The 27,736-nt window shown below is 43.1% G+C and overlaps 1 protein-coding gene across 1 annotated transcript in view; it reads left to right on the top strand.

Moving 5' to 3' along the window:
- Positions 1 to 1,475: 1,475 nt before the first annotated feature.
- Positions 1,476 to 27,736, top strand: part of GALNT9 (polypeptide N-acetylgalactosaminyltransferase 9) — a 131,825-nt gene continuing 105,564 nt past the window's right edge. The window contains exons 1-2 of the mRNA XM_058037039.1: positions 1,476 to 1,992; positions 25,961 to 26,141. Coding sequence (XP_057893022.1) covers positions 1,752 to 1,992; positions 25,961 to 26,141 — 422 coding nt within the window. The 5' untranslated portion in view covers positions 1,476 to 1,751. The remainder of the gene's footprint in view (positions 1,993 to 25,960; positions 26,142 to 27,736) is intronic.

Below are 27,736 nucleotides of genomic sequence, written 5' to 3'. Positions count from 1 at the left end.
TGCACCCAGGCATTATTTGTGTTTAAGAATACAGTAATGTAGGGAATAACTAAATCCTGTACATATTTCCATACTTGGAAGAGATGACACTGCAGAAACTTGTGGCATCTTCTTCCAGGGATGTGATGATAGTGAAACTCCAGTTTAGATTTTTTTCTGCTCAACCCAGGTCTCACTGGTGATCCTCAAAAGAGCAGGGGAGAAGAAAATTCCTCTAGGACAGAAACACATCTTCTCCAAGAAACTGCACCCTCAGGGGCCTTGCAGAAGGTGAGCAGCAGGAGGGTCAGAAGCAGGACCAGCAATGGAGAATTTGTATCTCAGGAAGCCCTGAGCACGGCTTGCCAAGTTTCAATCAACTTGGGGAGGTTGTAACCTTGGCTAGATCTTGAGTTGGCAGCTCCTGAAAGCAAGCAGGAAGGGTGAAAGAAGAAAAATTCCCAGCACCAGGATATATCCTATGGTATGCAACCTTCTAAGTGAGATGGGTATATCTTTTTGTATAAAAGGAGGATCGCTGTGAACATGAATGGAGAAGCTGTTGAAAGGACATATTTAATGCCCATAGGTATTGAGATTAAAGAGTTAATGGTTATGACCTGAGAGATTATCAATTTAGACTAGATATAAATAATAAATATTGTCTGACGAGAGTGGGAAAATGCTGTCATAAGTTGCCCAGAGAGGTGATGGATGTCCCATCCCTGGAAACATTTGAGGTCAGCTCAGACAGGACTCTGAGCAACCTGAGGTCAGCTCATTTGAGGTCAGCTCAGACAGGGTTCTGAGCAACCTGATCTAGTTGAAGATGTCCCTGCTCATTGCAGGGGGCTTGGAGCAGACGGGCTTTTAAACATTTCTGCCAACCTAAACTATTCTATGAGTCCATATTTCTACGGATGCTTGGCAAGAACTTCTCTTGCCTGTGCATGTGGTCCCAACCATGTCATTTCCATGCAGGATCCCAAGCCGGAGCCGTACTCGGGCTGCCGGGAAACCCAGGGAGCAGAGTGCATTACCAGCTCTCCCTCTTGCCGGGGAGCGTGCGAACTTATTTCATCTCTTCTCCACCGCTCAGCCGGGTGGGGCATCACCTCCCCTCGGGGGCTGCAAGGACACCTTGCTCCCGCCGCCCTGGGGAGCTGCCCGCGGGCAGGACCGGCTCTCTCCAGGTGGGCAGCGATGATAAGATGGCCCCCGGCACGTTCGGCGGGGCCCTGGGCAGGGCGCGGAGCGGGGCGGGCGCGGCTCCGCCGTGTGCATGTAGATGAGATCCCCCGGAGCACGTCACTGCGCACCGGCGCTCTGCGTTCGGGGCGGCGGACAGCGAGCGAGGGCGGGCGGCCGGGAGCCGCCGGAGGAGCGGCAGGAGGAGGAAAGAGGAGGAGGAGGAGGCTCGGGGAGCAGCAGCGCTCGGCCCCGCTCCATGCCGCCCCGCCCGCCGCGGCGCGGGCCCCGCGGGGCTTCGGCGGGCGCGGGGCGGGGAGCGGCGCGGCGGTGCTGAAGGACAGCTCCGCTCTCGGCTCTCGTCGGCTCCGCTCCCGTTCGCTCCGCTCCCCCTGGCTCCTCTCTCCTCGGCTGTGCTCCCCCAGGCTCCGCTCCCGTTCTCTCCGCTCCCCCTGGCTCCGCTGCCTTCAGCTCCGCCGCCCCCGGCTCCGCTCGGCGCCCCGGGCTCTGCCCTCTCCGGGTGGCCGCGGGGCCGCCGCTCGCCGCGCCTGGATGCGCCCCCCGCCACCGCGCCCGCGGCTCCCATGGCGGTGGCACGGAAAATCAAAACTTTGTTGACGGTGAACATCTTGGTCTTCGTGGGCATCATCCTGTTCTCCGTGTACTGCAGGATCCAGGACCGCTCGCAGGAGCTGGTGCAGATCGTCCGGAGCGCGGAGCGCCGGGCCAGGAGCCGCGGCGCCAAGGTGGGCAGCCTGGCCGACAGGGAGTCCATCCTGCAGCGCCTGGACCACCTGGAGGAAGTGGTCTACAACCAGCTCAATGGTACGAGGGGCGGGGAGGGGGTGTCCTGTGCCCCGGGAGGGTGGGCAGGGTGGGCAGGAGCCCCCAAGTGTCCCCCCGCTGGGGAGGGGAGCCCGGGCACTGATCACACCAACCCCAGCGCTGAAATGCTGAAAACCCAGGGCGAGAGGTGATGCAGGGTTTGCTGGAGGGGTTTGTCGAGCCTCCCACCACCACCCTGCCTCTCTGCCAACTCTTGCTCCAAAGTCAGCACTTCCTCAATAGATGCAAAGTTCAGGATGCTGCAGTTCAGGGGTTTCGGGATCAGAGGAAGTCCCTACAAACTGTACCAGGTCTTACAGTTTGTCTGGATGTATTAACTCTGCATAGGAAGTTGTTTGTATAGGAAATACAGTGTTAGATTATAGCTGGAAGTCATATACTTGGTTTCAGAACTACTTTAAAAACATTCTGCTGAGTTCTTACCTTGTGCACTATTAATGGTCTGTTTAAACATAGCACCCATATGTTTCCTTAATGATTTTGCCATTTAAATTTGTTATTGTCATTGATGAGGAGGGGAAGCATCCACCAGAGTTTTATGACTTACCATTCTAATTCACCAGCCTTGAAAAATATTGCTAGGTAAGCAAAGAACCCTTCCATGGTAGCTAAAACAGGCTAAGCCATCAAAGTTGTTATAGGACAGATATCATTTCATACAGAAACTAATTCTTCAAAATGACTGCATTTGTATTTGCATGAATTCGTAAAGTTCTAAGTGTGAGACATCAAAGAAATAAGTATGTGATTAAATACAGCAGTGTTTTGGACAAGAAAAGGCTGAAGGAGTGAACTTTGCATGAGATTATAATATAAAAGTAACATTTAGTGTTTCACAGCAAGTAAAATGTTCAGTGTAAATATGTTTAATATGTGCTTCTAGGCTGCTTGTGGAAATCCTACTTGTAGCATTGATTTAAGAAAGGCTACTGTAGCCTCAAACTGCAGACAAATAGGAGGGTTAGCATAAAGTATGTTTCCTATTACTACTTTGTGAATGAATGTATAAATCTAAGTAAGTCAGGCTGGTATGGTAATGTGCAGCTTGTGCCAGCAAGTGTCAGGGAGCAGGCATCCCCTCACACTCTCCTCTGGATGAACAGGGCAGAGAGAGGGGGAATGTAGAGTGGGGTGTTAGTCCCAAGCCCACACATTCAGGCATTAGAGGGTAAGTGTCAACAGCTGTGTTTTCTAACCACATTTTGGAACAGTTTTGAAGAATGTAGGATTTAAGAGGAAAATCGTTCTTGTGAATTCCACCAAACCACAAAGTTCACAAACTAAAATAGATATATCCATTACAGCTCAATGAATGGCTTTTTTTGCCCAAATAGACTTGTTCTTGGTGTTCTTCATAGGGGACACTTTGGGAAGGATTTCCCTGCTCTGTGTTCATCTCAGCACAGCATCCCCTGGAGAATCAGCAGAGTCCTCACCGTGCTAGGCAGGCACCATTGCATGCAATGACTGGAAGTTCTCTGTAAAGCATGCCTCTTTTTGGGAGCTGTTTTCTTCATCCTCTTTAATTCCATTTATTGGATATGGGTCTTCGTGGTGAATTTATTTGAACTTAGTGTAGCACTGCTTCTTCAGGTCATATCAAACACTGCAGGCAGTTTTCTTTTCCTGGAAGTACTTACACAGGAAAATACAGAAAGTTTTTCAAGCTGAGCTGTTAAAATTTCCTATTTATTTACCCTTAATTTTTTCTCTGATGTGATTGTTGAGTTTCTTATTATTACACAGTGGCACATTAACATAGATTAAATCATAGATAAAACATAGAAAAAAAAATTCTTTTTTCCCCCCATCATGTTTCAACAAAAAGAAAAGGTCCCAAGAAATTAAGAGATGCTCTACTGAAATCATCAGAGCTGCAGTGCTGTAAGTGAAATCAGGACCAAGCATCTCTGTTTGGGTTTAGGTGGCTGCTGTTCTGTTTGCAATGCCATGGCTCATGATTTGTGTCATTAATGGGCAGCCCTGGGATCCAGGGGAGCCTGTGTGGCAGGGCTGTGCTGTGTCACACAAACACTCAGCGCTCTGCAGCTCTGCAGCTTCCCCTCAGGCTTGAGTCAGGTTTCCCAGTCCTGCCCATGCTGCCTGATCACAAGGTTAGAGAGCCAAATGAGGCTGTCCTGGATGTCACTTTGTCATGAGGTGGGTCAAAGTCTCTTCTATGTGGAGAGACAGACACAGGCAGACAGGTTTTTATTCAGGAGGAATACGAGTTCTTTTATACCCAGAGCCCCCCAAAGCTCCAGGAGGCTGAGTCCAGGTCTATGCTATCATTGCAGCAGGTCATCCCAGCCCAGAATTTGAGTTCTCTGCTCTTCATCCTTTCTCTTTGAGATGAGCAAATTTAGAGCTACCTATTAAGTATATTTTTGGGTAATATCTCAGTGTTCTTTTATTTTATTTTTCTCTTCTATTCAGATGAGACCTGAGCTCATAAAACTTACCTGGATTTTCTAGGGACTCTGTTGATGATCCAGAGCAATAAAAAGCCACTCTGAGAGATACCAGCCTTGCAGCTGCACAGAATTTTGTTTCTGTCACACATATTTGTTTACATACAATCAAGGAAACGTTATTTAGAAGTGTGTACCTTCTGCAAGGAAAAGAAACACAGGCAGTAACATTATAAATGTATAAGGAGGCAACCCAAAACTGATCACTTGAGAACTCGTTAACTTTCCAGTCTGAATGAAATCAGTGAGTGCAGTGCCTGTGGAGGTGTGTGCAGAACACAGAGGACCATGGATGGAAGTCAGGAGAAAGCTGGTCCTTGCCATTATCTTTGGCAGAACAGGAGTTTTTAGAATAGGATGAATGAGAATTGCCATGATTCCCCGCAGAGTCGTGCAGACATCCACCCAAACAATAGTTTTCATTTGGCTCGTGCTCTGGTTTTTTATCAACTTGGGAAAAATAGTATTTCTGAAAGCTTTCTTTTCCCTCAGCTGCTGCTGGGTTTGGTGGAAGCAAATGAACAGAGCATGTAAAGGGAAAGGAAAGCAATGAAACGTGTCAGTGGAATTTTCTTGGTGAGAATTTGTATTACCTCCTGATGTTTGACCTTGGGTACAATGTTTATTTTGAAAAACAGAGTTATTATAGACCTAGTTGAGCAATCTATATATGTTCTTTTTTATTATTTTTGCTATGGTATTGCTATTGATGGATGTATTTTATTGTCATTCAGCACAGAGCTCATACCAGCTAGACTTGGTAGCAATTCATTAAATGCCATAATGACAACACCTTCGTATTTTCTTCCTTTCCCTTTACTTTTTTGGTAAAGGGGAAAAAATTAAAAAATTATTGAATTGACTGAATTTTTTCCCTTAATCAGTTTTGCATCTAAGTCTGTTGCTAATGATTCACCATAAAGGATAAAGAATTTTTGATGCCCCAAGTAGAGCATAACCTTTCATGCCAAAAGCAATTGAAGGTCAGACTACAATTTAAGTCTAATTGCCTTTTTCCCTTTTCACTGTCTCTTTCCAGTAATACACAACAATCAATACAGCATGTAATTAGATTTCATTCAGTCTGCAAAGATTTAGAGAGCTTTCATCTTCTCATTTGGTATTCTCACATCATGTCTTCCTACTCATGTCTTCTACACTAGACCCCTTTGACCTGTTCTATTTCAGATGTGGAGGGATGAGCTGGGAGTTTTCCCTTGAATTTGACAGGTTATCATTCGTTACACATCATAATTTGATTTTGGTCTCTTTGGGAAGATTAAATGCAATAGCAATTTTCAGTGTGATAAATGGAGTTTACATTACATATGCATTTCATGGAGGAGGCTGGGGGAAAAAGTGGACAATTCGCATAATTGCAGCACAGAGGCTTCAAATGATGGAAATAGCAGGTCCTGGGTGCAGAGTACTGATTCCTGCTGACTGGGACTCCTGATTTTTAGAGTGCACTGGAAGCCAAGTGATTGCATTTAAAATTCAGCCTGGCAATCTGCATAGGTAAAAGTTACAGTGGTGTTTTTAAAAGGGAAGTTTATTCTTCATAAGCTCTGGAATGGTTGAAAATGGATCCAAATTTCCATGTTTTAAAGTAAGGGTTGGGAACAGGCTGCAAGAGAGTCATGTGAATATCCACATCACATGTCCACATTGTCAAAAAAGAAGTTTTTACAGCTCTCGGCTGAAGAGCAGTTCCTTGGCAGAGGAGAAAGGTAAAGCCACACATGCACAGGTCACATTTAGTGTGACTGCAGCCTTGTACCAATGAAACTGCACCTCCTCATACCCACATATTTTATAACTATTTATATTTTATGAATTTATGGTCTACTGCTAAAAATGCTAATTTTTTTTCCTTTTTTTTTTAGGTTAGGCTGCCATTTCTTGGTTTACTACACAGTGTTTTCTATAGTGCTGTGTCATTTTCTCAAGCTTGGCTAAGTCACCATTGACCTACCCAATGCAGGCCTGACCTTCCGTATTGCAAAGTGATGGTCAAGTCCAACAGACCAATTTCCCCATCAAACTTGTTTGGGTTGTGTTAGTATTGATTTATGCAGCTGAAGGAACTCACAATCGGTGCTTTCAGGAAGGTCAAGGTTTTATTCCCCAAAACAACAGAAGGAAAACGTAATGAGCCAATATTTGGATGGCCCCTATATAAATATAAGGTAATATTTGAAATAGAATTACTGTATTTAGGCACTTTAGGAAGAGAAAAGTTTAAAAAGTTTAGTTAAAAAGAGGGCAGCTCTCTTTTGTAAAACAGACAAAATTGCACTCAGGTCTGAAAAATACTGACAAATGGAAAAAAATATGTCTCCATTCCAGCAGCACATCAGCAATTTTAAAGTCTTTCCCTCTACTCTGTGTTTCATGCAGTGGTAACTATTTGTTATGTAATGTTTCTGCTTTTTGCCTTTGTAGCTGGGAAGAAAGCGTACTTTGACAGGAAAAAAAAATCATGTGGTAATTTTATCATTGACTCATTTGTGTGGAGCTTGAATCATTTGTATATGAGATTAAAAGCAATGTTTACAGAGGCACAAAGGAAACCTTTGCCTGGTGTTGGTTTTGTTGCCTTTCCAGCTGTATTCTGGTTCAGTATCTTTCCATTTCTTTGTACATTTAGCTGGAATTGGAAAAGCAAATATGGGTCTGTCATCTTCCCAGAGAGGAGCTGCAGTGTGGTGGCTGCACACCTACAGCCCCTGAACAGGCTCAGAGGATTAGAAAGCTTGGCTTTAATTGAACACCCTTGCTAGAGAGAGGTGAAGCTGGTTGTTGAGTTTAGGGGCTTTTATTGTTTGTTTGTTTTATCTTTTAGTCAATAAAGGCAGGTAGCAGTTGAACCAGGAGCATCATTTTGGAATGAGGTTCCAGACTCTGAATGTGTGGCATTTCTCCAAGGAAATACTAAGATTTATGAAAGGAAGGAAAAGAAATGAGTCATGTTTAACAAATCTGCCTTTTTTTAATGCTTCTCTCTACTAATGGGCACTCAGTTTCTCTTTCTCAGCATACTTGGCATACTTTTTAATTATTGTTGCTGTTTGTGGCATTTCTCTTGGTAGTCATTATCATCATTTAGTTCAAACCAACACACTGAAGGACAGAAAAAGGAAAAAGTAGAAAATAATAGGAGCCTGTGATGTTCTGGATAACAGGAAGGAAGAGAGCCAGTGACAGCAGAGCAGCTTCCAACCTTGTTGGAGTCCTATTGATCAAAGCTGTCCTCTGAAATAAGACACCTCCAGTTCCTGAGAGAGAAAAGCCAGAGAAACCCTCCCAGTGACCCAAAGTCATCCTCTCCTGAGAGCACAGAGCTAAACCAGCCAAATGTTAATTGCCTGTGTCTGCTTTTCCTAAAACTCATAGCTGTGGTGCCGTGGAAATGGTTGTGAATATCTGAAAGCTTCCCAGGTGGAGGCAAAACCCATTTCTAGGACAGCAGGGCAGGTGCAAACAGATTAAAAACTGTATTTCTGCTCTGGAGTTTCTATCCTTTCAGGTGTTCTGGAATATCCAGGTTCTCCAGACAGTTTTGAAGACAAGATACAGCACAACTGGCACTGACTGCTTACTCAGCAAGTCCTGCAGGAGATTAAAAGATTGTTAGGCCATCTCCTGAGCCAAGATTTCTTGACTTACTCAACAGAAGGCAGCAATGATGCAACTTGGTCCAAATCAGAGGGCCCTCTGATTTAGCTGGGGTTATTTTGAGTTTAAATTTGCTGTAGTGCTGGTGGGGATAAAGGTGACAACCTTGGTTCTGTTGGTTATTTCTCAGTTTGATCTGTTGGGCTTTCAAATTCTTATTTCTTGAAGGGACATCACACCCATAATCTGGTGGAGGTCCAGATGAAGTGAGCTGTGATATCCACATCTGTAAATATCCAAGGACATCTGTAGATATCCAAGGACATCTGTAGATATCCAAGAAGTGGTATTTTGGAGCTGAGCTCTGCTCCCTTATCCCTCTGGTTTGATGTTCTCCTCCCACAGTGAGGAAGGGGACTTTGCTTTCTGCAGTTCTTCACACTAACTTTTATTTCACCTGGTTTAGCTCAGTTGGACTCCTTGCTGTGCATGGAAAGAGCCCAGCAGCACCTTTTGTGGGAAATGCAGCGCAATGGGTGCTCCAGAGGAGCTCTCACACCATTCCCTGCCCCTCTTACTGCACTGTCAGGCCATTTCATTTCTGAACAGTTCTGTGTTTGTGTTTAATTTGCTTGGATGACTTGTTCTGAGGGATCTTCTCACACTCAATGATGAGCCTGGGGCCATGAATTGTTCTGTATCCCTGTTGAGGGCAAAATGCAGCAGAAATGGGCTGGTCTTGAGAATCCCTGACAAGTGGTAAAATGCCTAATTTTTTTAGTTTGTTTTTTTTTTTTTTTCCCATCAAATGTGTCCTTGATTACTGGCTCTGAAGGAGAGTCTGAGGGCAGCAGCAGGGCAGGGAGCTGAGGAGACAATAGAGTGATTCTGCTTTGTCATCATGCGCAGTGTGGACGCAGAGTTCTCTTGGGGGCTGAAGAGTTGTTGAAGTAAATGAGCAAAACGTTTTTGGAGAAGGTGAGAATATAGATTTCTGAATATCTTAAGCCTTGTATCACCTCCCATGGAGCCATTCTCTAGGAGCACTTTCATTTGCCACTGGTCTGATTTATAATTTTAATACGTGAGCTGTAATTTGCATGTCATCCTGGGAGAGTGGGCAAGGATGAAGAAAACTAAACCAAGGAAAAGGTTTTTAAAAGAGCTTCTGTTTTAGTAGCTTTCTGCTACTTAAAAGTGGCTCTGTCAGGCAGAGATTATGGACACCAAAGTACTACACGAGAGCGTTACCCGTTTCACAACACAGTGTTTGGAATCCCAGTGTCTGGAATCACATTTAAATAACCCAGATTTGATGGATGAGGATAGAAAGGAACTTGTTTGGGATTCTTTAGTGTGCATTTTCTCCAGTCTCAACCTCCTGGCCTGCAGGTTAGAGCAACAGGCCCAAGAGGCTGCTGCAACACCGAGCTCTCCTTTGGGTTGGGCAGCCCCTGGCACAAGCCTTGCTCTGCCCCAGCAGGCTCCTGACACCTCCTGCCCCTGTGCAAAGCCAGGACAGCCCTGTGGAAAGGAGCTGTGGGTCACAGGATTGACAGCACGGAGCCGGCTGCTCTCTCTGTGTTCCCAGTGTGTTGCTGGATTTTGTTCCTGTTGGAATTGCCGCGTCTGTGGTTGAGTCAGCCCTCGTGTTCAGCTGGGAATCCAAGCCAGGTGCAGAAGTGGCACTGCTTTCTAAGCAGAGTGCAGATGCTGCCAGCCCTGCTGTGGCAGTGTGGGGGTGACAGACACTGCTGCCTGCACGGGGGGACTGCCTCAAGCAGGATTTTATCGCTGCAGCAATGATTCAAATTCCCCTCAGCTCACCCGCGCACTTAGTCCTGTGGAAATCACTTGCCTGAATTAATCTTTGCTATTGATCCAGAGGCATCAGCACAGTCTGTAGTTATCAGTACAGTAACTCCAGTAGTAAATTTGGCCAAGTGAAGGCATTTTTGCCACAGGATGAGGAGCAGGTTTGGTAGTCATGATGATGTCTGTGTAGTACAAAGGATGAAGCCTTGCTCCTTCAGAATGGTTGAGAACAGGGCTCTTCCTCCTTGAGGTTTTGGAAGAATTCCCCTTTCTAGTAGAGAACTTTGTAATTTTTTTGCCTCTGACTCCTAATCCTGGGGGCTCTTGGTGCTTCTGTGTTTGTGCTGTTCGGCTCCAGTCTGTATTTTGCAAAAAGAAGTTCTCAGACCAGCTCAGATATGCACTTCATGGTGGCTGTACTGCCCGTGGTACTGCAGGACCGTTTGCACAGGAAAAGGGGGTTTGTTGCACAGGATTTTGTTTCTCTTGGAAGATATCCATGAAGACAGCTGGAAAGCCCTTTCCTGCAATACTGGGGAAGTTTGCTGCTTCTTCTTTTTTTATTTTTTTCCCCTCTAGCATTTTTAGTCGGGTGGTAGGGTTAATTGGTTGTTTTTCATTTGGATTTTTTATGCTGGTTTTGTATTTTATTTGGCAATGGGGCCTTACTGCCCTTTTAGAAATTGGGTTTATTTTTTTCTACAGCTCTCATATGCCTCTAGGATGAACAGCTTTTGTAAATAAAAATGTATTTTTTGTTATATTAACTCATTTTCAAGCAAGCCTTGTGTTGTAGCAAAGATTGGTGGTATTCTTTCCTGTGCATGCTGAACTGAAGGCAGTGATAAGACTAAAAATATCCCCAATTGAAACAGCATTGTATAACCCAAAGGTTAGTTTTCCTCAGGATGAAAATTTGCAGTTGCTCTATGGGTTCCTTGTAAGACAGATTACTGGTCATGCAGCCACGTGTAAAATGAGGCTACTGAGAGCTGCAAAGTTCTGTATCTGCAAAACTCAGCCCCACTGGTGGCTGCCAGGAGCAGAATTGAGCTGGTGGCCAGTGCTGGCACCCATGGCTCTGCTGTGAGCTGGGGGTGAGTGCTGGCTGTGCACTGTTCACACCTCTAACAGCAAAAACAGATTTGCCAGCCCAGAGCTGTTAATGCTAGAAGCTGCTGATGGATTGCAGGTGGCTCCGTGTAACAGATGGCAGTGGGGCATGAGGGGAGAGAGAGCTGAGCTTGTTGGAGATATTACCCAGCCCGGTGCTGAGCTGCCCAGCTGCTGGAAGAGTTGGTGCTTTCAATTTTCATGTTTGGGATGGAAAAAGGGGTGTTGGGTGGTTTGGGTGCGAGCCTGTGCTAGCCTTGGTTATGGAAACCACATTTTTTTAGGTAGTTCTGTTACAAAATTTGTGTGTTGTCTGGAGAGTCCCCAGGACCCAGGTCTGTGGATTTAGGCTGCTGAATTTCCAAAACCATCACAGGAATGTGGGCAGCCAAATTCTCCACTTTTCTTCCAGGTGGCCAGTCATTCCTACCACTCTTTAATGAACTTTTGCATCTGCCAGAAAGTTGCAACTTTCTCAGCAGTGGAAAAATGTCTTTTGTTTATTTGCTGCTAGTATCAGAAGGAGCAGTGAAAATGCTTGCAGGTATTAATTATAAATGTCACCTATTTCTTCAATTTAACATTTGGCAAACTCACTCAGCACATCCTTGGTGGGGTGCTCCTTTAAAAGGCACAGACGTGACCGTGCCAGCACCTGCACTGAACATTTCACCCTCAGCTATTCCTGCTCTGAATACACAAACCCAATAATCTTTGATTTTAGACCTGTGCCAGCATGATGCTCCTCCTGAAATAGATCCATCTGGCTCGATGCGTTTCCATTCAACCGAAAATTAATTCCAGAAGGGAAGTGCCTTTTCTAATGCGTGTATCCAGTGGGGTTGGATGCAAAACCTCCTGCTTCCTGAAAGAGGCAGCTTGGTATGGGTCCCATATTCACAGCCACATTCCCATTCCAGGCCCACATAACTCAAAGCCAGGCTGCAGAGAGCCCTCTCAGATGAGATCATGGAAGGAAGAATTTCTTCTGTGATTCATTCTGAACCTGATCTGCCTAATAACTGGATTCTTTGTCTCCCTCTTTCTGTCACTCATTAAAAAGTTCACAAAGTGAGAATTTCCAGTTCTTCTTTGCACAATGAGAAGAGTGAACAAAAGATGTGCATAAATGGAGGAGAAATATTTATGAGGGAACAAAGAGCTGGCCCTGACTTTGAAGCTGGGATGGAGCAGCCCAGCCTGCCAAGGGCCACGGGCTGAGTGATGCAGCCCTCAGAGAAGGAGATGAGCATTGCAGAAGGATTTTTGCATATGCTACAGGGCTACTTGTTTAGGCATCTCTCAGCCTTTAATCAACCTAACAAGAAGCTGGAGCACAAATGGAGTTGAAGAAACGCAGTGGAGCCTGTGGAAGAATGAGGCCAGTGTGAAATTTTCCTTGTTAAAGTCGATGGAAGTGCTCATGGGATGAGTGAGATGGGGTCAGGGTTTGTGCCCAGCTCATGGCAGAGCTGTTCTGGCCCTAAGGAGAGGTGGAGCTCCCCATGGCAGCACCAATGAAATTGTGATATTGTTAATCCATGGTGTATTTAACAGGTCACTCTGGGACAGCCATTCCACAGTTTGACAATGCATCTTAACTTGGAGTGTTGATATTATTGTGGACCAGTTTCAGGAGGGAAAAGCTCCTGTGTGGATTCCTTATGGCACTGAGTAGCAAAGTCAGAACCAGGCCCAGAGGACAAGGCAGCTGATGCAGGATCAGCACCAATTAAACATGACTAGACTGAGACACGCTGTGCTGTCATAAAGCAAAATGATATTTCAGGATGGAAATTCATTTTAGAGGCAGAAATCAGTGTATGATCTTCTGGCTTTGTCCCTGAGCTGGAAGAAGATGCCTCTAATCTGTTTGATGGGTGATATTGCATGCCTGTGGCTCCTCAGTGCCTCAGCATATGGTTGTGAAGCTAGAGGTTGATTATTTTCAAAAGTATTTTGACAGATACTGAACTGACAGATTCCCTGTTAAAAAGAGAGAGAGAGGTTTTGTTTGTTCCTCTGCTCATGAGGCTTTGTGGGTTTTAGGATGACACCTTGCTTTATATTCCTTTCAGAGGTGGGGAGGGAAAAGCAGTCCTACCATAAAAAATCAGCAGGATTAATTTTTTATTAATTCCAGGGGAAACAGAGAGAGCTGCATGGAGTGGTGTGTCCTGCTGTCAGGGTGCCTCGCCTCCGAGCCTGTGTTCTCCCTTTCCAAGGGTAGCAGTGCTAATCTAGCAAGCCAGGCATTTCCATGTGAATTTCCTGTAATATGGAAAAGTAGTTTTACATGGGATCCTCATTATTTCATTAGGAATCACCTAATCTGTGACCAGAAAACACTCTTTTATCATTTACCCTGGTTCTCATCATTGTCACTAACCCCTGGCAAGAAGCAGAGGGTGTGAGCTCACAGAAACAGGAACTGGGGACAGAAGGGGTCAAGAAAATATTTTAAGCTGCTGAAATGCAAGTCCCAGACCCAGGAGACCTGGCCTGCATTTCCAGGGGGGCTGTGCTGGGCTCCTTATCTGTGGTAACAGCTCATCTCTCTGCTCCCCTGATCCCTCCCCTTATCCATGTCCTCAGGTTAAATTTGTGATGTTGTTAATTAGTGGTGTATATAACAGCCAGGCACCAACAGACCTGGACACCCAGTAATTAACACATTTAATCCTAAAAATATATGTTCCCTTCCTTGAGCAGCTAAACCAAGAAAACTCAATTTCTTGTTGGTTGGCAACCCACAAGGGAATTCTTGGGTGGTCTCTTAGAGTTCCAACAGGTCTCTTGTGTTTGATCTCTCACCAAACCTCTTCTCTCAGTAGGAACATTTTAATGGCACTTTCTTCCCAGATGTCAGCTTCTGTGACACTCACAGAAATGCAATTTTTGGAGACCTCTGACTGTCTGCCAAGCTTTGGCTGAAGTTAGAAGCAGTCCTTGAAATCTAACAAGCAGAGAGAAGGGAGAGTATGGAGAGGGAAGCAGACTGATAGACAAATGGAGACAGCATGATCCCACAAAATGGTTTTTCTTTGTAAACCAGGCTAAAAATCATATTGGTGAAAAATGGGATTTTTACTTATTTAAACACAATCATGAAAATTAAGTTCTGAGCTTTTAAAGGAACCAGACTCAGATGTCCACATGGAACTTCTTTGCTTGCTCTGTTAATTGGCAATATGTTAGCACAAGCATTTTTCTCTACTTCCCTGCTTATTTCAGTTAATAACTACAGCAGCATGACATTTCCCTGACACTACACCAGTACTGCAGGAGAGCCTGCCTTATTTTCATCCTGCTGAAATGGCAGACTGGGATCCCACTAGCCTGTCTCAGTGCCTTTCAGTAGAGTGAACAATGAAATTATGAGCGAGCAGAGCAGCAGTGCTGACGCTCTGTGCTCAGCAGTGTCATGCACATCCTGCTGCTCATCCCATCCCATCCCATCCCAGGGCTCAGCCCTGCCTTTCCCTGGCCCCACATGGTTCTGCAAAGCTCTTGCTGCTAAGGAGCAATGTGGGTGTGAGCTGAGGTTTAAGCGTGACCGCAGAGCGCGTCTGCTTTGTGTCCTTGAGGAGCGATGAGCCCGAGCTGTAAACTCAGAACTCGGGTTCCTGAAATTCAAATTTTGATTCATACCAGTCTCTCCACTGAAGGATGATCTCCTGCTGTATAAAGGCACCTTCTATCACTGTCCTCGTTTCTCTTTTTACTGTGTAATTTAACACCTCATAATGTAGTCGTAAGTACAAACCGGAGACACATCAGGGGACAGGGACATTCATTCTTTCATGGAATTTTGGCATAAAGGAGGGGAAAGCTCGAAGAAAAATTGAGTCTCAAAACTTGAGTTTCTTTTTGCATTGCCTTGGTGAAAAACAGATAAGCACTGTCGCAGTCAGTGGTATTAGGAAGGTAAATTGAAGAAGGTTGTTCCACATCTTCAAAAACTTGTCTTTATATATGATCTGAATTCTATATATGTGTGGTAATTTAAACGTGCTCTCTCGGTAGATCAAAGCAGCACATTGTTACCAAATGCATCCTGTCTTCTCCAAGGCAAGCCCAGGGGTCCTGCTGTGGGTTTGTCGGGGCCCAAATCAGCCCTGGGTCACAGTCAATTCCTACAAATACCCACATGCAATGAAGCCAATCTTGTTAATAATGAATCAGTTATTATAGGAGAGCTGGTTTTTACAGTGCCTGTAATAGGAGATTGTAGCTTTCCCGCTCCTGGAAGTCTGAGTCAATTTATCTTTATATCAACAATAAACCAGAAAGGGCAGAAATCAAAGTAAGCAATGTTTTTATTACCGCTTTTAAATAAAACATTGTGCCAATATTTTCCCCCTAACATTACATCTTTATTTTCTCAAATTTATTGGCAATTGCTATTTATCTTCATTTCTCCTTTCTTTTGCAAAGCTATCTCATCCTTTGATTTGCTTCCCCCAGAGAATGTGGTACCTAATCCTTTTTATTTGTCCTTGATAAATCCCTGATTAATTGTATGTTATAAGCTATCCATGCAACATCGTGTCTTTCATTTCTAAATAGGCTTTCTTTTATGAATACAAAGAGCTAAAGCTTTCCTTTCTAGAGCCAGAACCAAACCCAGACTCAACATTTCCTTTAACAATAGCAAGGCTCTTCAGAACCAAGTAAGATTCTCAGCACTGTGGAATCTCCTTTTATTCCCACTTTGATAGCAGGAGAGACTCAGACCTTTAGTTGGGCACATCCTCTAATAGATAGATCTGTTATAAATGTGGCTGTCACTTCATCTCAAAATTAGAAGGACTCTGCAGAATAATTTACTTCATCCATTTTAGCTTCAAATATACCATAATTTGTTAATTTGTAAGCACTTTTGTTTAGATGCTGGGTTCAGGACTGTCTTTTTGCTGTTTAAAATGTGCCCTGTGTTTGTTTTTGAGCTGACTTGTCCTGCTGCTAAGAAATTAAATCATACACATATTAAGAGGTTGATGGAAGGAGGCATTGCAGCCTGGCATTGACAAGCAAGGCACAGCTGTGGTGTATGTTGACATGAGATAGGAAAATAGAGTGAAGGCAGGAAAGAGGAGGAAAAGCAGAGAGCCAAAAGCCAAGCTCCCTGAGAGGTGTCAAAGATGAGGCTGAGAAAGAAGAATACAAAGACAGGTCAAGAAAAATACACAGATCTACAGATCTGAAATAGACAATCTGTCAGGAAAACGAGTATGTTTTGAAACCAATGTGCAATGATGCAAAAAAAAAAAAAAAAAAAAGTATGTCACCCTTAGAGAGCTTTTAAGGCAATACCACACTGAAAGGAAAGGAGAGGAATCAGGGCTCTTTCTGGCTCCTGTGAAAACCAATATCCAAATTAACTGGTTTTCAGGAGATTGGGTGGAAGTATTTGAAACCTCTCATCCTCAATAGCAGCTGATGCCTTCTCCCATCTATTCCCAAGGAGAAATGTCTGATGCTGAGATGGAGAGGCAGCAGACAGAGAGCCAGCCCTGCTCTGACAAACCAGGGACTTTCTCAGATAATTTTATTCTCTGATGCCAATAGGAAGAGCAGGCAGTGGCTCTTGGAGCACAGAAGGAGAGCAGGGGCTGCAGCCAGCAGGTCTGCAGTTGTTAACATTGGCTCTTTATTGTGGTTGCATTGCCAGAGGTGAACTCAGTGAGTAATTTCACAGGAGTGGGAAATGGAGATCCACTTTCAAGCACGACGCGACTCTGAGTTCCAGCAGCTCCCATGTCTGGGTTTAATGCTGCCATCCTCTGCTGTGCAAAATGAGCTGAACAACCAGCAGCTTTCCAGCCATACAAAACAGCAAAGTGTTCTATATGACTTTGTTGTTGGGAAAGCTATCTGTGTGATTATGTTAGTTTAATTTAATAGCCGGCTGTTTAGGTAAATGAGCAGGGAGGCATATGAGTGTCTGCAAATAATGTGGAGCATGATTGCAAAATGATGCTGCAGGAGATGGGCTTGTCTGGCCCTTGTCAGGGCTCTCCAAACACCCTTGAGCAGGAGAGAAGAATCTTCTTTAACCTTGGCCAAAATCCCTCTGAGACAGAGACCTGAGGGTCAGCCCTGGGCAGTAATTTGGCAGGTTGGGCAATGTCAGATGTGGGAGAGCCTTTGATGAGTTTGGACTTTATTATCAGCACAATGGAGTCTAGAACAGTGTGAACCTGCATAGGACCTGAAATTAGATACATTTTCTTTTTGTTTCCTTGTGTTTAAAGATAACTTTTTTTCCTTTTGGAACCTGTGCCTGTGGGATTGACTGTTGTAGTGGAGCTGGTTTGAGAATAGAGCAGTCAGGGACTTCTCATCTAGAATTGCACCAGAAGTCAAAAGGGGTATTTTTAGTGATTAGAGGTGTGCAGTCAGCTCTGTAGGGTCAAGGAAATGTTATTGCATCCAACAGCAGCTTTCCAGTTGTGGCTCCATCCTGTCAGACCTTGGGTCACACCTCCCTTCCCACCATGGTCCACTGCTTCCCTTCCCTACCTTTGATTAACACAAGCAAACTCCTTGCTCTTCACAAGATATTTTCCTCATTTATGGAATTAAAACCCTTTAACTTGGTTGAACCAGCTTGTTCCTGAATCTAATTAAACAGCCCCAAAGTTTTAACTCTTGCACCATGGAGCTTTTCAAGGAGAAGCCACTCTCCCTTCCTCTAGAATGGCTCTGTTATTGTTTTAATGATCACTTCACCCAGGAGTTTTCGCCTCTGTTTCCCTGGAAAAATTAAAGAAAATCTAATATATTGATACAGATGATCCATTTCATGTGAGTTGGTGACACTCTGACCGTGACAGCAGCACAGAATTCATTGCTGCAGGAGCCCATTGAATCTAATATTAGTGGCCGGGCTTTTAAAGGACACTGGGTAGTTTTATGCCCTGTTTCTACCTGTCTGAGTTAAGATAATGAGGGTAATCTAATATTATGCTTCAGGGCTTTAGTTACCTGCCTGTGGGGTTCAGAGGGAGCTCTGCTTCCAGGGGCTGAGCAGAGTTTAATTGGCCAAGTGCTTCATCGTTTGTGTTTCATTTCCTCTGAAGCCTCAGGTGTTGGCCACTGCCAGGGGACAGGTGCCAAACTGATGACACTCACATTTTGTCTCCTTTTAATATCAGTGGGCTGCCAGGCAGATACACCAACATTTCAGCTCCTCCCCCTCAACTCCAGATTTATGCCATCACCAGAGGAGTTTTTTGGCTTTCCTCCAAAGCCCTGAAGAGAAAAATGCATTTTATGTTTCACCAGCAAAAACCACGAGTCATCTGGGATTTAAAAACTTCTAGAAGAATCATGGCATCTGTTATTTATTTAAAGATAACAGAGTGATCTTTCTCTGTGAATGAACTTTTTGATCATTGAAAGGAAAATTAAAAAAAAAAAATCAGTCACACACATATAATTTAAAATTATGCTTCTAGGGTAGGGGCTTTTTATTTTTGCCTCTCAAAATGCATCCTTATACAGCTCTTCCTTGCTTAAGGAGGAAATCTATTTTTGTTTATATCAAGTTTCTGGCAAAACTCTGGCACCTCTCTTATTATCTGTAAATTTGGGATCAGAGTCCTACCTCACAAATGAGCTTTTATCTTCATCTCCAGTGGACTGTACAGCTGCTATTTCTTGGTCCTTCCAATCCTCAATCTGTTTATCTCCTCCTGAATTATCTGTTGTAATTAGAATACATTTTCTCATCTCAAGGGGTAACCAGCTCCAAATGAGTGTTCTATAAAAGCAATTACTTTTGATATTAGATATCTGTACATAAAAACACAGTATTTCTTCCAATTAAAAAGCACTAATGAATTTTGTGTCTAGAGAGGCAGTAGCCTACGCAGTGCTGCAGCTTCTGTGAAGCCAAGGAACAAAAGATGAGGCAACTGTAAGAGGGCAGTGGTGTGTGTGCTGCACCACTGAATAGCAGATTCAGGGAGAACATGGCTCTGCAAAAAGGAACACCCTGTTCCTTTTTGTCCCCAGCAGGCTTTTGTCAGCACTGCTGAACCAGATCCCTCTCCACGTTGTGCCATGATGACTAACACAGTTTGTCCTGCTACTCCTGTCTTCTACACCTCAGCCCTTTTATTTCTTCAGATATTCCTCTCCTCTTCCTCAAAGTATTGAGTCTTGCATTTGGCATGGGGTAGCTTTACCAGAGATGGACTCCTTCCCTCTACAGACTCAGAACTGCCACCTTTCATCATCTCAAAATTACCTGAATGACTAGGGAGCTTTTATCTATTCTATTCTATTCTATTCTATTCTATTCTATTCTATTCTATTCTATTCTATTCTATTCTATTCTATTCTATTCTACTCTACTCTACTCTACTCTACTCTATTCTACTCTACTCTACTCTATTCTACTCTACTCTATTCTACTCTATTCTACTCTACTCTATTCTACTCTATTCTATTCTATTCTAGCTATTCTACAAAAAGGACCATTTCAGAAACACCTTGACCTTTTTATATTGCTTTCATGGCTTCTTTCTTCATTATCTTTCTTGCATCTGGTTCTTCTCTGTATTGATGGCGAGTGCTTTGGGGTGGGATCTGTCTTTTTGGGGTCATGTAGCACCTGCTGCGGTGATATCCTAAATCTGGACTACATGCCATGGAAACTCTAAGGAAAAAAATGTTCTGACCAAATCGTGTCCTGGTAGGAGTTACCATTTATGATTTTAAGGACAACGTGAGCTCTTTGGGCTCATGTAGCACCAGTGGTATTCTGAGTCTGGACTACATGTCATGGAAACTCTAAGGAAAAAAATTCTCCTCACCAAATCCTGTCCTGGTAGGAGTTATCATGTAGGATTTAAGGATTAAAGCATCAATATGGTGGGAGCAGAGTGTGTAGGATGGAATAAGGGTCAGCTTCCAGCCCAGCTGCTGAGAACAGCCCAGGGCACCTTCATGGAATTTTCCATAAAATGTATTTTGAGCATTTGACAGATATGCACGTTGTGTCTCGGAGTGCTCTCTGCAACCTGGAAAAGTCCCTGCTTTGAAGAAGAAACATATGGCAAAGCACACAAGGGGTTGGATATTAGTCCAATTTCCATATAATCCACATAATTTCCCAGGCTCCTGGCTCTGCACTCTGTGCCTGACTGGCTGCTGGGGTGGGAAAGGAGCAGCCCCCCTACAGGCAGAGCTCCCAAATCACTTCACCCCTTCCCCATCATTCACCTGCTCACACATGGATGAGATCCTACAGCATTGCCTCTCATCTGGGCACCAAGACTGAGAAATGCTATCTCAGGCTTTCCACTGGGGTCTGGAGATGAGGTTAAGCTACAAAACCACTGCACCTCCTGTTTCTAGAGACAAAAAGTTGCATATCAAGTGCTTCAGCTTTACAGGTTGCTGTACTTTTGTCCTTTTCAAGGTATTAGCTGAAGGATGCTGTTTGTCTTCTCCCTGATATATCTGCAGAGATATTTGGGGCTGATACCAGGCACCAGGGGACATAAACTTCTCAAGCAAGGATGCAGCAAACTTGAATACAACTATAAAAAAATCAGACTGTGTTTTGGGTTTCAGATAAATGGAAGTGCTGGAGTCACTTAAATTAGATGGGGTTTTGTTTGTTGCTCTCCAATTTCCAGAAGTTGGACTTGCATCCCTGTGGGATGAGATTTGCTGAATGTTGCTGTATGTAAAATAAATCTGCTCCACATTCAGCATTCCTTCTAGCTCAGAAAGGGAGCACCTTTTGATATGGGCAAAATTCAGATCAGTTCTCTGGGCAGCAAATCTGACATATTATGTAGGCTTGCTTCAGGGTCGTGGTTGGGAGAAGCTGATCTGGGATATGGAAAGTTGGGATATGCAGAAATTAAGGGCCAGGCTCTGTTTAACATTTAAATTGAATCATGAGCAAGACACCAGCAACTCCCCATGCTGCATGCTACTGTGTGCAAAGTTGGCTGAAACTCTGTCAAATAGTGAAATAGTTCCAAATAAGATTTTTTTTTTTTCCTGCATATTGTTGGTCCTCACGCTTGCAACAGAAAAATTTTTTTACTTTTGCAGGTTTAATATTAGTGCAGTGAACTGCCAATGCATTCACCAAATTTATGCCATTATGGGGCTGTGTGTAAGAGAAAAGGGGCTGCTTACACCAGAGAGCCTTTCTCTGGTGTGTGTGCGTGTTCTTTTAGAAATCATCAGCTAACAGTTATTTTTAGGCATCACTGAAATGAAGTTATAAACAGCTGGTGAGCTGAGACCTTTAGCTCAGGGTTGAATGGCTCACCTGTATTGCACTCTTCCTCCTCCAACCAGCTGCTTTTCTTGTGCACCTGCTTCACTCTGACATGCAGCTCCTCAAGGAGGAAGATCAGTGCTTCACTCCATGCCATTCTTTGAGGCTCTAGCCTTCAGCTGAAGTTTCTAGCTGCAACAGAACGAGATCACAAAATTAGCACAATACAGTAATTCAAGGTGGAAGCATTGGGGCTGGTTCAATAGCTGCACCTGCTTTAATTCCTGCCTTTAAACAGGTGGGTTTATGTAAAAATAGCTTAAAAAGACATTGTAAGCTGAGTCTTGTTTAAGCTGTTACTGAACCTAGTCCAGAATCTCTGAGCCTTTTTCTTTTCTTTGCAAAGCTGAAACTGGAAATGCTCAAAGTCAGCTTTGTCAATCTATGTGGAGTTTCTATTGTCCCTGATTCTTTTTTTTTTTTTTTTTTTTCTTTTGATTAAGCTAGGATCCAAAGATTTTTCTTGCTTTACATGGTATGCAGTGGTATTTTCAGCTGAGAAATAATAATTGGAGAAAGAAGGAAACAACTGGTTTGCTGATGAGTTTTATGTTTCCTGTTTCAGTGTTTCAAGAGTCACAGGTAGAATTGCTGGGTGGCTATGTCAGGTTTTTTAACCTATGTCAGGTGTTTTAGAAGGAAATATTTTATCCCCTCTTTTTAAGGGCTAGAAACAGAAATAATTTTCTGCAGCTGTTTAAATGTACAGATGATGTAAGTGTAGATAAAGCTCAGAAGTCTGGGTTTAAAGCCCTTCTCAAGCTGGAGCTGAGACAGGCCAGCAAGGGCATTTTGCAGATTTTGCAGCAGCTCTCCCACTGTTCTGACATTCTATTATTATTTTCAATCACTTATTTTTATTTTGAATTGTCAGAAGTTTAATTCTGTCTGAGAACCTTGGCTGAACCTGATTTACAGCTGCCTGTAATTGGGCTGCAAATAAGAAAAAAATGATAGCAAAATAATCACAGCCATAATCTGATCTAGATTTTGCCATAGTTTCTCATATAAATCTCCTTAGTGCTTTTCCCATTGTGAGAAGGTTTACGATGAAAAATAGAAGATCTCTTTTCTTCCTAGAAAATGATGCATCCAGTGGAGTAATTAATCTGGTTAAGGAACTGAGGCTGGCTTGTTCTGCTCTCCATTCTCCCAACAATTTCTGTCCTACACAGAAATCTCTGCAGTGAGAGCAATAAATTAGAAATGAATGACAGACACTAATTATTTGTGACCTCATTGTCATCTGCAGCATGGAGCAGCCTATGACCATTCCCAGTGTATCAGCTGCAGATATTTTTAGTCCAGAAAATTTAAAGAAAGGATAGATTGAAGAATAGCTGCTCACTGGGCATCCCCTTTCTGCACATCCCCATTGCAGAGCTGGCCCCATGATCTCAATCCTTGCTCTGGCTCTGTGCTTTGCCCTCGTTGGCTTCTGATGCAGTGGAAAAATGGGTGAGAATTAGGGCTCCAGGTGAATAACTCAAAGGCAAGATAAGCATCCCAATTCTTGATACCAACCTATTTTTGTGAAGATGCTGCTGAACTGAAACTCCTTTTCTTTGTGTCTTTTTTGTCCTTTTTTTAATTTTCTTTTTATTTTTTAAGGCTGACCAGTGCAGTAACTGTGGATTTGAGGGTTAGCAAGTCATCACTGTGACCTAGAAAGTGATGGGAGAAAGCTCTCTGTTGAGGAGACGATTGCTGAAGCAACAGCAAATCAACTTTGAGATGGAAAATGCAATGGAAATATGTGAGGCATGGTCTGGCTAACCAACCATGCATTGAGGAGCATTGCCTGTAATTGCTGCCTCTCACACACATGCACATATATAAAATACAGTGTATTCATTCTTCCTAAGACCTTCCAGAGACACTTTGGTGCTCTTTTTGAAGAAGGCAGCAATGTGATACCATTTATTTAATTGCTGCTTTATTTTGGTCAATGTGACTGCATTTCTGGAGTAACTGTCAGTCAGACTAAGCTACGATGTGGTAGCTGGAGCAACAAGCTCACAGCAATATGCTCTGAGGGGAAGTCAGACAAATGATGATTCCTTCCCACAACAAGATCATATCAGCAGCACAAAGAGCTAGAATATCAGATTTAGAAAAAGGTATATGAAATTATTGTCATCATGGCTGGTTTTGCAGGCTGTCTAACCAATTCTGTCAGAAGTAAAATATCCAAGTGTTTGATGCTTCCTGTGGGGTGGAAGTTCCATTCTCACATTACTTGTGCCACAAAGGCTCAAGGATTTTGTTCCATAAACTGCAAGAGCATAGAGTATGAAGAATAAAGTTCTCAACCACTGGAATTAGATTGTTGTTTCAAGTGAAATGAGCGTACAACATCTTGGAGACCCTTTCATTAAAGCAGGTCAGTTTATTTTAATGACTTCATCTTCAATTTGCTTTGATGTTACATCAGAACATAGCCCAGATGATTCCAGGTGATCATCAAATGAATTTCCACATTATGGTCTTTCAAGGACATAGTCTTTGTCAAGTTTTCTGGGGTTTTGACTTTTAAAGTGTTTAATTTTACTCTGTTTATGGAGGGAACTGCTGACTTTTCTCAGAAACTGAGCCTCTTTTAGATTCCATATATTGGGCATTGGAGGCAGAGCTTGCAGCATCACTGCTGCTGGTGTCTCTTAAGTCTAAGTCTGTGTCATGCAGGAAGATTGGGCTGCTCTGCTTCTCCTTTTGAGTGGGGAGAGATGTGGAGTCTCAGACATGTAATTTCTGTAATTACTCAAGCAGGGAATCATTGTCAGCCCAGGCATGCAGGGCCCTCTGCTCAAATTTTTCCAAAGGAAAGTCAAATGCCAAGTAGCCTCTCATCCTAAATTGGAACAAAAAGGACAAAAGTGACCATTTTCTTCAAAATGAAGCTCCCTAAAATATTTTCAGAATACTGAGCATGGATTGAAGTGCTTCATTTAATAAGCTAGAAGAATTTCTCTGTTTGAAATCCAGACTAGTCTTGAGTTTTAGTCATGTTTCACTGCATGGTGATGAGGAGCATGAAGGCATCAAAGACACAAACACAAGCAAGATCTGTCCTGACTCACCACTGATTGCAGCATTTTTGTGTTTTTGTCAGCAGCGTCTGAAATTCAGTAGCAGAATTCCTCTTATGTTAATTTGTGACTGTTTATATTGTTGCACTTTATCTCAGCACAGGATTTTGTCATAAACATTGCAGGAGAAAATGCAGAATTTTACCCATTTAGATCAGTAATGAACCAATGTCTCTATGGGCTGTCCTGTCATTAAACAGAGATGGTGATGGAGCTGTAACAAGTAAGGACATTGTTTGCATTGAGGTGAAAGAGAATTTCCTCACAAGGGTCTGATCTGCCCTCCTTAATGGCACCTGGAGAAGCCAGTCCCACGCTTGTACTGCCATGTGTGTTTGTTGCTACCAAATGCTGACAGTTTCCTTTCTTTCTTGTTAATCATTTAGTTGAAATAATGACATTTTCCTCTTGAAAAAGTCTTGATTTGAAACATGTTGAGTGGGTCAAGCTCTAATTGCTTTACTTGGTGTCATAAATGATTTGGGGGAGAGTCACACATTCCTGTATGGCGTTCCCAGGGTTATTATAAATAACTTTATCACTTATAATGACTTGCTGATAGCCAGCCTTTTGGAAAGGAGAGCTTTGACATTAAACACAGGATATTTGAGGAGCTTATTTTTGAGGATTCAGCACCAAATTAAATGCCTGTTGCCATGGAAGAGGTTCCTGGTGTTGTGATCATACGAGCATTTTCATATTGGTTTTATTTTTATTTTTATTTTTGAGTCGACCAGTGAATGAAACTTGTAAATGCATTATTAATTGGCTGATTTCTCAGCACTTACTGAGTGTCCAAACTTTCTGCTGCTGTGAGCTCTACAGAGCTGAGTATCTTACATATTTCATTTGTCAGATGTGAAGTGCAGAGGAAATCTGGAGTGATTCCCAGGTGGAGTGTCAGCTCCATTAAAATAGTTTTAGCACATCTTTGTGGCAACAGAGGCTGGGCAGGGTGGGTATTCGAGTCCAAATCACCCATCTGTTGATTCAGGCAGTGAAATCAGATTTATCCTGTATTTACCACCCAGCAGAAGCTGGTGGCCAGTCCATAGGAGCCAAACCTGGACCAGGGCTGCAGGGTCCTGGAGTCACAGAGCAAGAACCAGAACTGACACTAATGTGGAGTTAAACTAGCACACCCACATGTGGCAGAAATTCAGCATCTCTCCCTTAAAATGAATGAAGCTTTAATGGGCTACATGGGGAAACCCTCCAGTTCTAATGGGAAAAATTTTTTTCTTAATTATCTTAACAATAATGAGCCATTTTGGAAAAAGAAGGAATCGTGAAAGCTGCTAATTGATTCTTTATAGTTTGCTCATTATGCACAGACACTACAAGATGTGTTGATTTGGACTTTGGTTTGGTAAGCTGAGGATAATTTCCACAGAGTCATGAGGGTTTTAAGAGCTGGGAGTTCAGATCTCATTTATCTGAAAACATTCTGTGTCACAGAAAAGGTTCTATCTATTATATCTATATTATTATCTTAATAATTTGATTTTTTTTGTCTGTGTTTCATTTAGGTCTGGCAAAGCCCATGGGATTAGTGGAAGGTCCAGGAGGCTTGGGCCAGGGGGGAATGGCTGCCACCCTGAGAGATGACAGCCATGAATCAGAGACTAAGTATGAAGAGTATGGTTACAATGCCCAGCTCAGTGACAGGATATCACTGGACAGGTCCATCCCTGACTACAGACCTAAAAAGTAAGTGGAATTCTGCATTATTATTATTATTATTTGGAGCAAGAGATTGATTGTTGTTCTGCTGACCCATGGTGGTATTCCTCACATCCCTCCTGGCTGGAATATGACAGCAGTTACTTTTACAGACACCCTGAGCTGAGTGAAAATGAAATAAACCAACTGCCATCTCAAGCATGGAGTGCCAAATTAAATGCACAGCTAATTTCTGTCAGTAGTACATTAATATGCATGTTCAATGCCTCAGATCAAAAATTACATCAGGATATCAGTGCTTTTTGGGTTTGGTTCATTTAGAAAAAGCTTTCAGAGGTGGCAGATTTAGTCTGTGCTTCCTGTAGTCACGTGCAATGGGAGGGAGACAGTGCAACAAACACTTTATAGTCACTGGTCCCTTAAAAATAACCCCAGCTTATCAAATCAATTGTCTTTAATTGCATTTGATATTCTTAGAATTGTTTAGTCAGGGTTTGCAGTGTGCTGAAACATGGACTAAATGCAATCCATCGGGGTCCTGTAATTGCAGGAAGGTTTTTTTTGTCTTTGGAATGTGTGTCTATTTTTATTCCACTGTTTATAGTCTTCACACGCCTGTGCTGTGCTTGACATTGCAATTACATGTTTATTATTTGCACTGATTTATTATATTTTGTATTAAATAACTTTCAAATCTTTCATATTTATGGAGTTATATATTTTCCAGATGAGACATCCACACTATCATCCCATGAATGACAATCAGTGATGTCTTAATGCAGAGGAGATCAGCAACAATGCCTAGTTGCTCTCAGGAGACAGAATTGAAAAGAATACTTAATTAATTTCTAATAATAATCTTCTGTTTTAAAAGACCCACTGGGGCTCCTAGGCAGAACTGAAAGTTAAATAAAAAAGTATCTTATTAAATGGTGAGAAAAGTTTAGCCAAGCTAAGCAGCTGTGGTCTCTGAGTAGATTGCATTTGAATTAGGATTTTAGGCAGTTCAAGCTGCCAAAAACAAAACTTCAGCTTAACTACAAATTTCTTTAGCTGTGTTACATGTTAAACTGATCTCAGAAGTATTGACTCAGCATTTGTTTTCTCAAACCCTTGCTACAAAAAAACCAAAACTCAGGTATCAGAAGAGGCAAAAAGAAAACAATCTGCTGCCTCGATACCATGTTTGATGCAACTACACTGACTTGTTTAATGGTCTCATCTGTCTTGATGTATCATAAAATCCATCCTGGAATAATGCTGGGGAAATCTGTAGTTATGCAAATATTGGAGCTGTGCATCAGATCTGGCCCAGAGACCCTAAAGACAAAGTGAATTTTCACAAATGGAGCTTGGTGAGGTTTGACCTGGCTGTTATTTGCTGCTGTGGGCAGGGGGATGAGGATGAATGAGATGTGTTCTGCTGGGAAATGCAAAAGCAAAGGCTGCAGAGCTCAAATCCCGCTCAGCAGCTCTCAGAGGCATGAAACCCTTTGCAATGCAGGGATGTTTCACTTCAGATTATGCTCTCCCACAGTTTTGCTGAGGAGCTTTGATGAGTCACTCAGATGAGCTTTTTGACATTCGCATTGTGGGTATCTCATCAGGCCATGCCAGATGAT

This window comes from Melospiza georgiana, chromosome 18, assembly GCF_028018845.1.
Source record: "Melospiza georgiana isolate bMelGeo1 chromosome 18, bMelGeo1.pri, whole genome shotgun sequence".
NCBI lineage: Eukaryota > Metazoa > Chordata > Aves > Passeriformes > Passerellidae > Melospiza > Melospiza georgiana.
Note: the sequence above shows the minus strand (reverse complement) of the source record. Positions and strands in the feature narration are given on the sequence as shown.